The sequence below is a fragment of the Polistes dominula genome, unplaced genomic scaffold, assembly GCF_049000335.1.
Source record: "Polistes dominula isolate Pdom_NZ unplaced genomic scaffold, Pdom_raw_medaka contig_82, whole genome shotgun sequence".
Taxonomy (NCBI): domain Eukaryota; kingdom Metazoa; phylum Arthropoda; class Insecta; order Hymenoptera; family Vespidae; genus Polistes; species Polistes dominula.
Genome location: NW_028301046.1, coordinates 6,152,229 through 6,170,363, shown reverse-complemented (window position 1 = coordinate 6,170,363; position 18,135 = coordinate 6,152,229). Strand labels below are relative to the sequence as shown.

Below are 18,135 nucleotides of genomic sequence, written 5' to 3'. Positions count from 1 at the left end.
CTATCCCCAGCATCTCTTTCTTTCTCTCTTTTCTTTCTCTCTCTGTCTTCTTCTCTTCTTCTTCCATTTTGTTGCCATTGTTTCCTACGATCGATCGTTCGAAATTCAAACTTCAATTAGACCGAAATTATTATTAGATATTGTGGATGTATTGTTATTGTTCATTGATTATCGTTATTATACGTTTACGAGATCGAATATAAGTGTACAACGTATATAACGAATTTTTCATCATGATTACGTATCGAGGATTTGCAACAATTTCTAATATAAATTGAATAAAATATTTCAATCCATGTAAAAATTCGTTAAAATTGTACGTATAATCTAATATGTTCGTGAGTTTGCTACAGTGAAAAGGAAGATCGACGAAAATCTTTATATGCACGAGTAAAGTGAACAGGATGCATTGAGGATAGAGGAGGAGGAAGGAGGAGGGTATAGCAAAGTGGAAAAGTTTGTGCAGTCCTGTTGTTGAGAATAGAAAATAAGTAAATAAATGTAATACGCGTAGGTGGTGTTTCTTCTCCTTCTCTCGTAGAATAAGAGAGCAAGTTTATTTCAATCAGACTGGTTTCGGGGCAGACTCACGAACGCGTTCGCAGATTTATACTCAGAGATTTGTTCGGAATGTACGAGATAAGGGAGGAAGGAAAGAGAAAGAGAAATAGTAGTAGTAGTAGTAGTAGTAGTAGTAGTAGTAGTAGTAGGAGTAGTAGTAGTAAGAGAAGGATAATAAGAAGAGAACGAACTTACTGGCCAATGAACGAACGAACGAACGACGAGGTGGTGGTGGTGGTGGTGATGGGCATTTCAAGGGATCGGAGGGAAGAATCGGAACGTGGAAAACGTTAGCGGGATGACGCTGGAACACGTGTAGACGTCAAGGCGTTAATCCCTCGAGACACGGAGAAACATTCACGGAGCGCCGCGCCAAGTCAAGTGAAACTTCTCACCAAGTTCTTCGATCGAAATTTCTGTCCCGATTTGTTGTTGCTGCTACGTTCCTTTCGACTACCATGATTCTTTTCAAATCTTTGTTGCTTATTTTTGTGTTCTCTCTTATTCTTTTTTCCTTCAATTTCTTTTTTATATCTTTTTTTGTTTTGTTCGCGTGTTAATACATCGATACGGTACGTCGGTCACTGATGACCCACGTGGCCTTGTCGAAAGAACGGTTCACGATCATCGGTAAACGTTTAATTTTTTTTTAATTATTATTTTCAAAATAAGAAATAAGAAAAGTTAACAGAGTTGATTCATTTAATCGTTAGGAAATTAAATGTTACGTTACTGTTCGTAAGGAAGAAGCGTGAATAAATACATTTTCTTGATCGATGTCAGTTAACATCGGCCAAACGGAAGTACTTTCGCTTTGGAAGAAGCGAATAGTTTGTCGTAGGAAAACAGGTGGGGCAAGACACTGAATGTGTGTGTATGTGAGAGAGAGAGAGAGAGAGAGATGTATGAAAGATAAAGAAAGAGAAAGAGAGAGAAGTTTTAGCAAGGAACTTCAGAGACATCTTGGCTTTTCACATTAGAATTCGCTTCTCGGAGTGATTAATTGGGCCTCATTAACATCACGTCGAGCCAACGGCCTAACCGTACGTGGCAACGCATTGTCGCGACACGAAAATAGAAAACCTTCTCTCTCTCCTTACTACGTTTGCATTCGTAACTGCATACTGACAAAATCACATTCTATCTCCATTTCTCTTTCTATTATCCTTTTGTTTTTGATAAAACGAATAAATCTTATGTGGATTAAAGAAATTTTTATTGAATGTTAAAAAAAATAAACAAATCTTTCGAATTTTACAATTAGACGGGACAACTCCACTTAAACAAAGAGACAAACGTTGCATTGTAGTGCAATCTTTTGAAGTAAACTTTATAGGAGGTATCTTGCACGTCGAAAAAAGGGAAAGGAAGGAACACACGGTCCTCGCACGTATTGGTGCAGTCCCTGACTCCTTCATCGTCGTCTAATCTCTTATAACTCTTGCACGAGGGGGACGTGAGAGATAGAGAGAAAGAGTGAGGAAGACTCTTGCCGTCGACTATACCTCTTAATCCAGATTGAAAATATGTAAATAAATCCACTCGCGGCTTTCTACCGTGGGCCGGATGCCCACTCTGTATTCCCCGTCGAAAAAGTATTTTAATAGAAACGATTCATCATTCCGCGGGGCCCCCTGACTCGCGTGCTTCTTTTTCTTCGCTCGGAGCTTCTCAACAGGCTCTTCTACAACAGCACACACCGGGGTCTACTACTACCGTCCTCGTCCTCGTCGTCTTCGTCGTCTTCGTCCTTCTTCTTCTTCTTCTTCTTCTTCTTCTTCTTCTTCTTCTTCTTCTTCTTCTTCTGCAACGCCAGACTTTTGGTGGACCGACCAAACGATCGTCTCGCAAGCTGGACCTCCTTTGTCGAATACTCCGGCCTCCCACTCTGTCTCTTCCATCTTTCTTCTTCTTCTTTCTATCTCTCTCTTTCTTTTTCGTTCTTTCTCATGGCTTTCCATTTTACCGGATTTCGTGGTATTTCGGTCGAACGCTTTTGCTTTATCGTCCTTCGACTAAACCCTTTTTTTTCTCTCTCCTTTCCTTTTCTTTCCTTTTCTTTTCCTTTCCTTTTTCTTCGTGAATTTTTTGTTTTTTTTTTTCCTTTGCAATCTACCTACCTACCTACCTACCTCATTCACCGAATTATGTGGCGTCTCGCAATTCCTCGGACTTCCTGGAATTTCGCCGATATATATTTTTATTCGCCCCCTAATCGTATCTCCTTTCTCTTCGCTAATCTTTCTCGTCCCGCAGATCGACCAAGCTGTGGCCACGGCGGCTTGGCTTTTCCATTTCGTTTTTTCTCTTTTTGTTTTTTTTCTTCCTTTTTCTTTTCTCTTCTACGTGTATTTTTTTTTTTTATCACCTCTTTTACCTCCCGCGTCGAATCGTATAAATTTCGAGATTACGTTGCATGCGTAATCTTTCAAACGCATACCTATGCGTATATATATGTGTACGTATGGTATGTAATACTTACGTACGTAGATAGCATACTCTCGAAACGAGGTGGAGGAGGAGGGGAGGAGGGGGTGGTGGTGGCTCGATAAGTACGACGACATCATGCGTGCATGAATCGAGATCGGTTTTCGGCTGTAAGAAAAGCTGAATTTTTCCATTATTCATTAAGCCGAATCGACTCGTCACATTGGGATTGATTTCTTGCTAAGGCTATTAGGAATCGATCTGAGGGGGCGGGGAGATATTATCTTCGATCGAGATTGCTCGAAACGTTCTTAGCTTTGACAGGTTAAGAAGAATTTCGACGAATTTCTCTCATTTTTCTCTCTACTAAACTTGGCAAAGTATGCATGCATATCGTTAAAAATAATAATAATAAAATAAACAAGAAAAAAAAAGAACACAAAATCTGAAGAGGGTAAATTATTTTCTCGTTATACATCATAAAATGAGAGAGAGGGAAAATAAATGAGGAGAATCAAACGAGTATCGCACTTTCTTAAGACAAACTGAAATATGGTTTGTCTGACACCCGAAGACCGTCGAATAAACGATCTTGTTTGGAAGAAGGCGAGCATTCAGTCTTCCGACGCAGAGCGAGCACAGAAGCTGTTGGAACCTCGTAAAAAGAGAATATTTTGCTCTTTGCTATAAGCCCTTGCGCGTTTCCCAACCTTGGTCGTTTTCTTGTCTACGAAGTAACGCGAGTTTTGAAGAGAATAAAAAAGAAAGAAAGAAAGAAAAAGAGAGAGAGAGAGAAAACGAACGAACGATGGAGAGTAGTTAAGCAATACGATATATATATATATAAGAAGTAAGTTTCGAATGGGAAAACGCCAAAGAGAAGATAAGAAAAAGATACATAAAGGAAGTTCTTTCTCTTGAAAGGAAACGTAGCAAGTCCGGGACTCCAATTATCTTTCATCGCAAAAGAATAATTCTTACGAAGGAGTAACCCCTCTTTTTAAGAGAATGAGAACGAGAACGAGAACGGGAGAGAGAACGAGAACCTCCCCTCTTTATTTCTCGTTACCAGCAATATGGCCCCCCTTTTTAGGAGGAAGCCACCCCGTCCGAATCGAGGCGGACCAGCCAGTCCAGGCCACTATAAATCTCGAAAGTTTTTAATGCCTTGCAGCCTGCTGCTGCTGCTGCTACTGCTGCTCTTGCACGCGGCTACTCTAAGTACCCCTCCCCACCACCATCACCATCATCGCAACCATGGTTAACCACCCCCCGTTTCCTTCTCTTCGATCCGTCCGTTCTCGTTCGTCACCCCTCTTCTTCTTCTTCCTCCTCGTATATTTGCATACGCGCATAATAGAAGGACGAAAAAGGCCCTACCCTTTTACTATTAATTTTATAAAATCATTCAGGGCCATTCGCGCTGCTGCTGTTACTGCTGCTGCTGCTGTTGCTGCAACTACAGCCATTGCTATCGTTCGCCTGATCCTCCAGTTTCGTTACCCCTCTTCTCTCCTTCTCCCTTTTTTCGAGGCTTATTTAAATAACGGATTTTCGAAATCTCGTTTTCGCCGGGAAAGGGACACGAGGGGAGTCTACGAACACACGTATGCTATACTATGAAAGGAGAATATGTTCTAAGTTGTAAGGATCATGCTTGTCGACAAAAAAAAATTGTTTTAAAAAGAACCAATTCATACAACACAGTTCGTCATTTTTTATAATAATAATATAATAATAATCGTATTTGTGCCGTGCGATCGTACGTGTGAATGTGTACGTGTATGTGTAGTGCGTGCGCGTATATTCTTTTATATTCTTTTGGATTGAATGATACAAATCTATATAGAAAAGAGAGATCTATTCTTATCGAGGATGGATAATGGTACATACAGGTATACCATAGCAATAAAACGTACTATAACATACGATCGATTAATTACTCGCCACGAGTACAGATTAGTTAATTAGCCTTGAAATTATCATTGAGCTTTGACTAGTGTCGGTGTTTAATAGACCTAGAACTTGTTTTTTTTTTTTTTTTTTTTAAGAGATAGAGAGAGAGAAGAAAGGAAAGGAAACTTTTTTTTCATTTGGTAGAATGCAAGTAAAAAACAAATAGGAAAAAAATTGAGATAGAGAGAAAGAGAGAGAAAAGATTCCGCCCATTAAGACATTTTAGCAAGACTTTCGTGAAAATAAGTAAAATCAGCGTAACACTCTAAAGATTCTCTCAACGAACCGTTTTGTTAGGCCGTTTATTTCGTGAGTTATTCCTTCGGTGTTCGCATTAGTGCCGATTTCGGTCTAAACACCGTAACCGAGTTCGAGTCTAAATAGTCGGCGTTCGCTAAGTAGCCCTAACCAGATTAGTAAGTCGTTGCGTGCTCTATTTTTAACGTCGTCGACGACCACGACCACGACTACGCGCTTGCTTGCTTGCTTGCTTGCTAAGATGCGTTTTATGTTGAACAACGATGAGTGAGATGAAGATGAGCGTGTCTCCCTATAACATCTTTTTCATATACGTTTGTGTAGATGAATTGTATATATATATATGTCAACGTGAATATGAATGTGAATGAGAATGCGTTTATATGTGTGTGTATGTGTATCTGCGTTTATGTCTATGCGTCATGATATAAAAGTTAAGAGAGAGAGAGGAATATATTTGCATTCCCTTAATGTTTGCTACTCGACTTTCCGAACGATGAAATGCGTCTTAGTTTTCTTTTTTTCTCCGCAGGACGATATTAATCTACACTTTTATGATAAGATAATTATCGGATAATATCTTCTTAGGATTCATATATTATTCTCAGAGATACATAATTTTCTTCGTATTTAGAAATTCGATAGAGGTAGGATAGGATAGGATTGGGAGATTGTCCTTGGGTAAAGAAAAGTATCTTGGATCGTTCGTTGAATATTGAACTTTTCGAATTATTAAATGTGTTTATTTCTTAGGATAATATTAATCTAAATATTTGGTGTAAGATAATTAACGTATAAAATTTTCCCCAAGGATTAATATTTTAAATGGGTCGTGTGTGTAATTGTTCTACGATATTTTAAAATTTGAAAGAATACGAATAAAGGGAAAAGAATCTCGATGATCTCCCTTAGATACGAATGAATCGTAAAATTTCTATCGTCAAAGTAATGAAGGAAACTGGTTTATGAATGTAAACGATGACTGGATCCTATCCAATGATCAGAAATCGTTTATCTCGAAAAGGGATACGTCGTTTTCCACACAAGGGAGAGAGCGAGAACGAACGTCCTCGGTTAAACGTATTCGAGGATAAGGATAAAAATAAGAAGTAGGGAAGAGTGGAAAGAAAAGGATGTGAGGATGAGGATGAGGATGAGAGGATGAAGAGGATAGCTCGCGAGCTTCGGGAACGTGTTTCTCGGCTGTCACACGCTCGGTTCGCGCGTTAAGGTACCCTCTTCGCTCACTTTTGCATTCGCGGGAGCGAATAAGAGAAATAGAGAAAGAGAGAGAAAGGAGGAAAGAAAGAAAGAAAGAAAGGGAAAGAAAGAAACGGAGATGGAACGAGGGAGAGAATGTGTTCATAAGATATGGTGTGAAACACGAGAGGTTGAGATTAAAGAATGAAAAACATAGAATTCTGAGAACTGGTTGAAGTCATAATATTCGTAATTTCAAGCTGCGCCTTGTGGCAAGCGCTTCTGCGTCGTTAAAATTAATGTGAGCGGAAATAAAATTCCTGTCCCTTTTCTCCCTTCTCCTTTCCTCTCTTTCTTTCTTTCTTTCTTTCTTTCTTTCATCCCAGCAGCTCAGCAGCAACAGCACATCGTCTCTAGCAGTAGTATATACTCCTCTCACTACCATCGTCTCTCCTTAGTCTTCGTCTTCGTCTTCTTCTTCTTTTCCCTAAGAATTGCCTTCTCTCTCTCTTTCTTGGTATACTTCGACGTCCTTTACTTAGGTCGCCACGAGTGGATAACGTTTAACGTTTGAGCATCACGCAAATAAAATCTTTAACTCGAAGAAACACGCGTGTTGTTTCTAATATTTGAATTTCGCGCCGACAACACGCAGAGAGGACAGAAATGAAATCGAGAAGAAATTTTTGCGCTTTCTTTCCCTCTCTTTCTTTCTTTTTTCGTTCTATCTCTCTCTTTATCTATCTTTGCTCTCCTACTTTTTCGTCTTTTTCGTCTTTTTCGACAAGTATCTTCGAAAACACTCGAACTTTGTACGAGCAACGGTATCGAATGTAAGAAAAGACAGAGATAGAGATAAAGCAAGCTTACGTGTGTGTGTGTTTGTATGTGTGTGTGTAAAAGAAAAAGAGAGAGAGAGAGACTCTCTAAAAATACATTTCTCAAGAAATCTGGGGAATATTTCTCTGCAAAGTTTTGACCGATTATCAAAGCAATTTGCATAGCGAATAATCACAAGTCAGTCTCTTCTCTAAGTTTATTTGTACGACTCTTTGAAAAACTTTCTGTCAACTCTTTAAATTAACTAGCACCAACTTTTTTTATTTTTCAACTTCCACACGAGTAACTTTCCTTTAAATTTATCGAAAGTTAAAAAGAAAAATGTTGCATATAGATATTTTCCAATATCATCTATGAAAATAACGAAAATAATCGGAATTAATTTGTGTATTCATTTTTTTTTTTTTGTAAAACCTTTCTACATTTATTATTTGTCTTTTATATTTCTCTTATTTTCTTATTTTCTTGATGCGTTATTGCTTAGTTAGAGACACTCCAGAACACACGCGAGATCTCTTGGAGAAGCCGGCTTGGCTTCTCCAAGGAGGAGGAGGAGGAGGAGGAGGAGGCCTGGCTGACAACGTTACGTTCAAGTGTTTGACGAACGAACGAACGAACGAACGAACGAACGAACGAACGAACGAACGAACGAACGAAAGAACGAACGAACGAATGAACGAACGAACGAATGTACGAACGAATGAACGAATGTACGAACGAAAGAACGAAAGCGTTACGTCGCCGAGTTTTTTGTTTCCTCCTTCTGGCATCGGCATCAGCGGCGAGTTATGTCAAGTGGGTGCCTCGCTCTCACGGATCAGACTCTCTATCTATCTATATTTCTTTCTCTCTTTCTCACTCACTCACTCTCACTAACTAATTCACTCTTAACGAATGCCAACCTTTAACGTCAAGTATATTTCTAAAAAAAAATGAAATTACCGGAAAGAGAAAGAAAATGGGTATAAAAAAAAAGGAAAAAAAAAAACAACAGAACACAAAAAATACAGAGTCAATATATATATTATAATAGATAAAAATAAATATTTTCGATATGAATAAGTTTATACAACGATCTATAGATCAACATAATATTATTATGAATATGCTTATGCAATTTCAAGTTTCTTCATCTCGCAATGTAATACAAAATGAAAAAAAAACAAGGATGATGGAAGGTAAACAAGAAATTATGTTTGTTTAAAAAAGGAAAAAAAGGAATAAAAGAAACAGTAAAAAAACAGTATATTACTTAAAAATTAGTAAAGTGATATATCAAACAGTTTGATATGAATAAATTTATCCAAGATCTTTGGGTCTACGCATATATATATTTTATAATTTTGATTCAGTTTCTTCCTCTTCTATTAATAAAAGCAAAAAGAAAGGAAACAAAAATAAAAATACAAACAAAAACCAAAAAAGGTAAACAAGGAAAAATGAATAAAAAAAATGGTGACGTCAGGGGAAGGGGGAAGGGGGAAGGGAGAAGGGGGAAGGGTTTATGTCAAAAAAAAAGGTAACTCCACGTGTTGAGTGAGACACGTTTTGGTGATACACTCTCCAAGAGAATTCTCGAATTCACGTAGTTAGTCGCGGAGTCAACCGGTTTCTCGTTTAAATCGCATTAAAATCGTCGCGGAATGGAAAGTGGTGTTATACCGCGGTGTTTCTCGTGATTTTATTTCCCCTACGTTTGTACGTACTTACGTAGGTGCAAGCAGTGGAACGCAATGGGTAAGCGTGCGCGCTCGCGTTTACTCGTAATACACGTTTAAACCCACACCTATGTATATACCAATGAAAATGTACCTACCTTCGTACCTATATATAATATATATATATATATATATATATATATATATATACATATCGTCGTGTACGTGTCTCGCCTTGCGATTCTACGGGAAAAAGAAGTATATAACCACCAATGGGAGAAGAGGCACGTTCGTTCGCGCTCGACTTTAACGTCCGGCAATTAATTTACGCGAATCGCCTTCGTGTTCTGCTATCTTCATGTACCAATTATCCCATGAAAGAGTGAAAAAGATGGAAAGAAAAAGAGATACAAGAAAAAAAAGGCAAAGAAAAAAAAAAGAAAGAGAGAGTAAAGTAGTCTAGGGTATCTCTCTCTCTTTTCTCTTTCCCTATTCCATAACGCTCCCTCCCCCCTCTCCCTCTTTTCCCCATCTCTCTATACCTCTCTGACTCTTTTCCCTTAGCATTTCCTTTAGCGTTAGGTAGCAGCTAACACCTTGGTCTCATCAGCGTCAAAGCGTGACATGCGCCCATTACGACTACACTTCTTCGTATTCGCGTACTCTCTCATACATACCATTTATAAAACACGCTCGTGACCACGCGTTCTTATCGATGGCGTGTATATATACACCCCGTCGAATTGAATTAACGGTGGCAAAGAATAGAATTAAAGAAAAAAAGTAGAAGAAGAAAAAAAAAGAAACAGTTAGAGGGAAAAAATAAAGAGGGATAGAACAAACGAACTAACTGAAGAATTTGGTAAATTCTTTATTCGCGTTGTTCGTTTTTATCAAACAAACTCGTCCACAACAGGAGAGAGAATCCAGGGCAAACGTTTGTGGAATTTCGAGTAGTGGATTCTTTCGAAAGGTGAATTTCTTTTCCTTTGGTTATTTTTTGTTCGTTTCTGCTTTTTTTTTATTCTCCGTCCCATCTTTTTTCCGAGCTTTCCCTGAGAGACTTTTTTGGTGCCAAAAACAAAGCCTTCTACCGTCAGGGTTATTGCAGACAAGTTTAAATGAAGCGAACGCATTCCCTTTTTGGAAAGTTTTCATCTCCCATTTCTTTAACGAAATTCTTCGTAAAAGAAGAGAAGAAGCTTTTCTTCTTATCCTTTTTTTTATTCAATTTTTTTTCTGTTTTTATCTTTGTTTTTGTTTCCTCTCTTTCTCTCTCTCTCTCTTTCTTTCTTTCTATCCCTTCTAACGATGAGATACGGATAAGAGGGAAGATGGATGGACATGTTTCGCGTAGAGACGTTCGTTTCTTGGAACGTGGTACTTAATATTTCGTTGCTCAGACATCCGAACGGTCCATTAGATTCCAAACAAAGACGGATGCACGTCGAAGGATTTCTTCCATTTCTTTCTTTATTTATTTCTTTATTTCTTTCTTATTTTCTTTATCTAAACGATCGTATTCCTATCCAGTTTGATGAAACGTACGTGAGTACGTAATGAAACGAAGAAGAAGAAGAAGAAAAAGAGAGGATAAAGATAATATTTTGCACAGATCGAATTCGAATACTTGCTCGGTACGATTCGAGTATACGCATTTTTTTAAACGTATTACATAGAGTAATACACACGTGCAAAGAGGGTGATAATGTATTCAAGGTCCGCCCCATAAGTCTCGATGGTGGGGTGTAACAGCCCAGTCCGGATCGTACCTTAGACTACTTCGTTCTAACAGACGTTAATTATTCCTTCTGTGTATAAACCTCCTGCGAAAAATAGTCACGATCTCGAATTCTACTTTGAAACCTGTCGTATATGTCTTTTCTATCTCCTATTACAAACTTGGTTCAACGTATCAGCTAAGTTATTTCAAATAAATACTTTTAACTAATGTAGAAAATTTGATTTAATTATTTTTTCAATTAAAATACATTCGTTTAATTATAATTATATCGGTAATTATGATAATTGGTTTAGTTAAATAATATTCGATTATTTCTAATCGTAAATTAATTGTTAAATGAATTTTTTAAGCCAATTCTTGATATAGTTCACTGTCGTAATTGCAGACGTATTATACACAGTTATATAGATACGTATGTATATTTGTTTCGAAATCAAAACTAATAAGAAAATTATTTTTATTTTTCAACGTATTAAAATTCCAATGAGTATTTCTCATCTGAAAGGCAAAGACAGGAGGCTATAAATGGACAGTTAGTATTAAAAGTCATAGATTCTTTCGATTGATGGAACGTTAATATTTATCACGCTTTCTCATTTCTTACTTCTTTATTTCTATATTTCTTTTTCTTCTTCTCTTTCTTCTTCTTCTTCATCATCATCTTTAGTACTTCCTTCGAACGAGTTCCCGATGTAGACGTTTTAATGAAACTTTTGTAAACGACATTCCGATGACCGCGAAAACGATCAACGTTTTTAACGTAGAAGAATTTTCTTTTTATCTTATATTGAAAGATGATATTCTATAAATCGATCAAATAAGAATCGAATAACTAATCGAACTAACATATAAGAGAGAATTTTATTTGAACGATCCTTGGAAAGCAGGTCACGAGTAAAACAAGCTTCTCGAGCTAGCAAAGAGAAATATAGGCCGAGAGCTCTTCCTCGCTAATTCAATCAAATCTACGTCATTACTAAGCCTCCTCGAACGCGTAACACTATGCGAGCAACACCTATGTTAAAACATATGTGCATCTACATATGCATATTGCAGATAATAAATGTAATAGAATACTCGTAAAGAGATCGAAGTCTAGTCCAATGTAAGAAAAATTAATGTTACTTGCAAACAGCATGACTGTTAGGTGAATTAAGTGTGTGTATGTACCTGCATATGTATTTATGTATGCATGTGTGTGTATGAGAGAGAAAGAAAGAGAGAGAAAGAGAGAAAAAAAGGAAAGAGAGCGCCAAGCCAATCTTTTTCTCTTCCAATCGTAAAACATGACGTCAGTGTCGTATCTGTGCAATTTTTTTTATTTTTACAGGATGATACATCAGTGAAATATAGACAGGGAAGAGGGAGGAGAGGGTTCTTGGCGAGGTTCGAGATGTCCGCCGTTACCAGCCCGTATGGACCCAGTAAGTCATTTTTCTTTTATATTTTTTTGGTTTTTTATCTTTTTCATATTGCGGAAAAAAGTGTATTCTGTAGTAATATTCATCGTATAACTTACGCGATCAAAACAAATAAGAAAAGGAATTCTTCACCTTTTTTTCTTTTTTTTCCCGAACAGTTGTAATGTCTTTTTTTTTCTTTCTTAATGAAACAATCACGTCAGTAATAAATACTGAATGAAACGATTAACGATAGAAGGAGTAAAGAAGGGTGGGGAAATAAATAGAAAAAAAAGAAGAAAAAAAGAAACACGTGCATCGAAATAGTTTGTAATATTAAATTAATATTTAATAAAGAATATAATTGGTATGAGAATGTAGGTATAGAAATATATAGGTATAGGAATATATAGATATAAAGAATATACATTAATTAATAAAGGAAATATTCTAAAATATATATATATATATATGCCTATAATTATGAAATTTAAAGTCTAAGTCAAAATTAAAAGTAAATGTGTTTAACAGCTACTTCACACCTCATCATTTTAAACTAAATTAATTTAATGTAATTATTGTCAAAAAATGAATTATTCGATAGTACTTGTTATTTCAACACATTATACGGAATTCATTTAGTGTTAAAATGTAATTCTTTAAATGTCTCGAAAAAAAAGATATATGACTTGGACCACTTTCATAATTATGGACACATATATCTATAAATATATATATCTACAAAATATTAATATTTGTTACAAATTTAGCGGAGATGCTGTCCGATTCGGTCTACAACTACGCAACGACTCGAAGAGGTACCGCCGATCAAGACGGCGAGTCCCGATACGAGACGCAAGCCCAGTTGCAGATATCCAGCATACAAAAACCACGCAACAAACGGAAAAATTTCAAACCCATAAACAGTCGAATGGCCGAAGTTTCGGACGAATCGGATAGGGATGAGGAACACGAACAAGAATCCGACGAATTAATACTCGGCGTCGAGGATACACCAAGCAACAACGAGATCTTAGAATACGAAAGGAAAACTATGCTTTTACCGGCTGCCGTATCTAACGACGAAAGGTCGAAGCAACAGAGGCTGAACAACAACGAGGTCAGCCCGATGGACCTCTCGGTCGCTACGAGGCCACCCTCCTCCGACGTCGATGACGACAGCGGCGATTCCCTCGGGCACAAGTTCATCCTCGAACGGCTAAGCTCTCAGAAACTTTATTCCCCGGGCACGGAGGCAAGTACATTTTTTATACCTTTAATGAAATCCTTTGATTTATCTTTTTTTTTCGTATATATATTAAAAAGTAATACTTATATATAAGCATATATATATTAGGGTGGGTCAAAAAAATGACTTTTTTTTTCAAGTGCCACGGAAAAATGGGTTGCTAGACACCTTAAAACAATTCTCACCAAATATGAGCTCTTAATTTTAATAGGAAGATCTTCCGTATCGCAGTTTTTTATTTTTTTTTTTCAGTCCAATAGATTAAAATTTATACCTCATTATTTATTGATTGTACAGAAAAATGTTCTAGACGAATTTCGTAGAAAATTGAATGCTCTCCAAAAAAAGGTATCTTATATTTTTTCCGTAAACCTCACCATTTGAATGATATTGAAGATTTAAATTTGATGATTTTTAGACAAATTTCATTTTTGTTTATGAATTTTATAACTCGACAAAAAATGATTATTAAAAAATGCGCAATACAAATTTTTGTAGGAAATTAACTGCTCTATAAAAATGGTGTCTTATGTTTTGGCGATTAAATTAAGCGTTCAAAAGATATTCATCATCAAACTTTCATGTGTACTGATTTTTGTTTTTGAATATCTTTTGAACGCTAATATATATACTTAGAAAATTCAATAAGCTTACAATTAGACCAATTCAAATTTTACATTTTGGGATATTATTTCTCGTATTATTCAAAGTCAATATAAATCTAAATTATTTGATAAATGTTTAAAAATTAATCACATTATGACCTGTAATCTTTATGATGACATTTGGAAATTTAATAGGACATACTTTTTGAATATAAGACATATTATTTTCTTATGTCAAGTATAACAAAATTCGAAATATAAAATATCTGATATTTTATTTCATATATTAAATGCTAACAAATATACTCATTTAATACAATAACATTTGTCTACCTATTGATTGTTTGAGAGGATAAATTACTTTCCTTTTTTTCCGATCAATAGGTCAGGAGTCCAACTTCGGATTCCTCGGAGAAAAGTGTCGGAAGTATAGTCCTAGATGCCGATTCGGGACGATTGGATGATCAGGAATTAGCGTTCGATGACGATCGTATGCAAGACGGTGATGCCGATATGGATGGTGATGATGATGGTGACAATGACGTTGAAACGGAATGCGAGAATGAGAGAAAACCATTCGAAGGAATGAGAGAGTACGCCGAATCGACAATGCAAGAACTTTTAGCGATTTATGGTCTTGCGGGTAGTGAACTCGCGAAATCGGTCAGTCGACAACTACCACCAACCTTCATGAACCCAAATATCGGTCAACATGGTCAAGGTAAGTCATTTGATTTAATTTAATTATTAAGAAAAAAATCTGCCCAACTTTTTGGTCTTATATTATTTAATTTTCGGTTCAAACTTTAGCTCGTGTTTTCTTTAGAAAGAATAAGAGTGAGAGAAAAAGAGAGAGGAGGGGAGTAAGAGAATCATTTTATTAGCGAGTGGGCGTCACTCGAGAAAAAAGTGTTTCGTGTTCGCAAACTCGTGAACTCACCGTTATATTCTCATTCTCTTTCTCTCTTTCTCTTTTTCTTTCACACTCATATTCGTTCTCGGTGAGAAAAAGCTATTATTTCGATCACACCGGTGGCGGCTAGGCCTTTGTCGGTAATTAGAACCACTTGAACCAGAGTATTCGACGAAATTGTTAGCTCGACTGGACCAGATTGGCATTGGCTGCCATTCAATTTAGAACTTTTGGCCTTGGACTCTAGAAGTCGATGATAAAATCACTTCAATTCTCAATCTTTTTCCCCTTCTCCCATCCATCTCTCTTTCTCTTTGTTAATTTCATACGGTAAAGAAAGAAAAAAATCAAATGTGTGTGTGTTAACTAAAACTTTCACACGTATTTATAAAATCACGTTACTTCGTCATACAATTTGATCGGAAATCGAGCAAAACCATTTCTAGAAGTGTATGCCGAGTTGTTTTTAGGGAGGACTGTACGTGCATAGAACAGAATGTGGCACTTACATATTGCCGGTGCATCGCATATGCGCGCACGTGAATATGCGATGGCTCTGACAAGATGGCCGACTTATAACTCATAAAGTCGGTCGGTCGGAGTACGCAAAGCGTCGTCTACGTCTACGTCGTCGTCGACGACGACAACGACGACGACGACTATGCCTCGCGATCGATGGATGCCTTTGAAATCGGCCCGCGTCATCATTTCCCGTTGGCTGTTAAGTGTACGTTCTACCTACGTACTTTACTTACGTTGCCTATAGATATAGTTTTTACATGTGTATAGATTTGTGCGTTGCACTGTTATCTCACTGTAGATTCATATCTCCAATAACTATTTCAATCATTTAGTAACGAATTTATAAATCAATTTGTTTTTTCTAACCTTACTCTTCCTTTTAATTTATTTTTGTTTTATTTTTTTTTGTTTATTAATTTAATTCATCAATTACGGATTATTTAATCGAATCGTTCTACACGCATATACACATACAAGTACTTAAAGATGTATTTTATTTATTTTTTTTTGTTAATTTAATTCTTCAATTACGGATTATTCAATCGAGTATTTGCATACACATATACACATACAAGTGCGTAAAGATATATTTTATTAATTTCGATGATATAATATATAGAGATTTTTATTTTGTTTTTCCGTCTTAAAGGTAGAAGTTAATTCATCTTTTCTCATTCCTTTGACAAATTAGGTAACCGCTTGAGAAACAAAGGATCCATACGATTAGCGGAATTCTATGTAAGTTCTGTAAAGTCTCGTGACCATCGAATTCTCAATTCGTGAGTCATCCCTGGCATCGTTCGAAGTCTCCCTCACTCAATATTCATACATTATATATGTTAACCTCGCGTCGATCTAAAGGGATCCTAACTCGAGCTTTACCATCGCGCGAGACTTCATTGTCGCTTAGAGTATAATACGTAAATAAACGTTTAGTTTTTTCTTCCTCTCATTCTCTTTTTTTTCGAGTTGGAGGTACAATTTGGTCTCTCTCTCTCTCTCTCTCTCTCTCACACACACACATTTCTTTCTTTTTTTCTCGTTGACTTTTTCTTTCTCTTTCTATTCGTTTCAATTAAGCTGTCTCGTTCTCGTTGCACCAATTCACGAAAAGTTAGGCCGTGAAATCGAATGGGCCACGCTTCGTCGAGTCTCGAAATTCGAAGCCTAAAGGCGCAGAAGCCTTCACGAGAATTCCCTCAAGATAAAGAGAGAGAAAAAAAGAGAGAGAATGTGTATAAGGTTTTAGAATCAGTGAACTCTTAGCGAAAACGAGTTGAAACATCAAAGAGAAAGAGTTGAGGGCAACGGTTGTTTAGTTCCTTTTTTCGAGACGCCACTCGTACTCGTTATTCGTACGTTATTACATATGTACGTCGACATCGTTTCTTCTTCTTCTTGGAACAAAAGATGAGAAGGAGAACGACGTATAGCTAACAACATCTCATCTCGCGTATTCGAGGATAATCAAACGAGCTAGAGAGCGAGCGTCGTGATTGATACCGAAAAATTTCACGTGATTTATCATGCGATCGCCGAAGCGGACACGACTTGGCGATACGTCTTGGTTGCTGTTTCTTCTCTTCTCGTAGAACAGAGATAAAAAAGAAAGAAAGAAATAAGGAAAAAAAAAAAAAGAACAAGATCAAGAAACAGAAGGAAGTAATATTCTTCTTCGTTTCGGAGAGAGAGAGATAGAGAGGGTTACTCGCCAAGTGTTATTACACGCGTTTCGAATACGCGTGCCAATAAACGTTGAAATGAAACAGAGAAACAAATGTCTTATGAAAGCCCATCGTTTCTTCCTTCTCGAAAACAAAACTAAAAAGAAAAAAAAGTAGAAAAATACTTCACCTAGGGACTTTTGTCTATTTTTTAACGTAGTTTCTTTTATATTTTATTTTTTTTTTTAAATCATGATTACAAGCTCATCTAATTGTTTCACAGGTTTGCCTTAGAAATGTGATATATACGTCTTAGCGTGTGTTATGTAGTAATGAAAAAGATAGGATAGATAGGATAGATAGGATAGATAGGATAGATAGATAGATAGATAGATAGATAGATAGATAGATAGATAGATAGATAGATAGATAGATCGATAGATAGATAGATAGATGGATAGATAGATAGATAAGTAGATACAAAGATAGAAAGATGAAGAAAAGGGAAGAAAAGTTAAAAAAGAAAACAAAAATAGAAAAAAGTATAAGAAAAGAAAAGTAGAAAGAGAGGGTGAGGTCAATAGTCTGACGAGAAGGAAAGCAGAAAAGCCCCGTGCAACGCCGGAAGATGGGTTGTGCTCGATGTTGACTACGAATGAGAGAGAGAGAGAGAGAGAGAGAGAGAGAGAGAGAGGTGAGTGAGTGAGAGAGTGAGTGAGTGAAGAAGGTACCGTCGCGATGCCTTCGTGAACCCATTAATCATTTCGCCCGGATAAAAGGCAAGCAAGGATGAAAAGAGAAGACGGACAGTCGGCTGGACGGCAAGCAAGCATGCAGGCTCCGGAGTAGAGGGGGATTCTCTCTCTCTCTCTGTCTTTCTTTCTTTCTCTTTCTATTTCTCTCTTTCTCTCATCTTTTTATCTCTCTTAAGAAGGATCATATTTTATTTTTTCCTTTTCGAAATTCGTCGGCCGCTTCGTTTCCATTGTCGTGTTTTTTGAAGAGAAAGAGAGAGAAAGATTCAGGGACGTATATCGTTCTTTATCATTCTCTCTTTCTCGCGAATGAGTAATCTTCGCACGTATGGATAAGAAAGAATAAAAGAAAGAGAGATTCATTAACTGATAGAAGGGGGTCG

At 36.8% G+C, this 18,135-nt stretch overlaps 1 protein-coding gene across 4 annotated transcripts in view; it reads left to right on the top strand.

Moving 5' to 3' along the window:
• Nucleotides 1-18,135, top strand: part of LOC107072792 (zinc finger protein castor homolog 1) — a 97,633-nt gene that overhangs the window by 24,561 nt on the left and 54,937 nt on the right. For all 4 annotated transcript variants that reach the window (XM_089175395.1, XM_089175393.1, XM_089175394.1 and 1 more), the window contains exons 2-4: nt 11,975-12,068; nt 12,815-13,299; nt 14,283-14,619. In XM_089175395.1, the coding sequence (XP_089031521.1) occupies nt 12,038-12,068; nt 12,815-13,299; nt 14,283-14,619 (853 nt within the window). In that variant the 5' untranslated portion in view covers nt 11,975-12,037. The remainder of the gene's footprint in view (nt 1-11,974; nt 12,069-12,814; nt 13,300-14,282; nt 14,620-18,135) is intronic.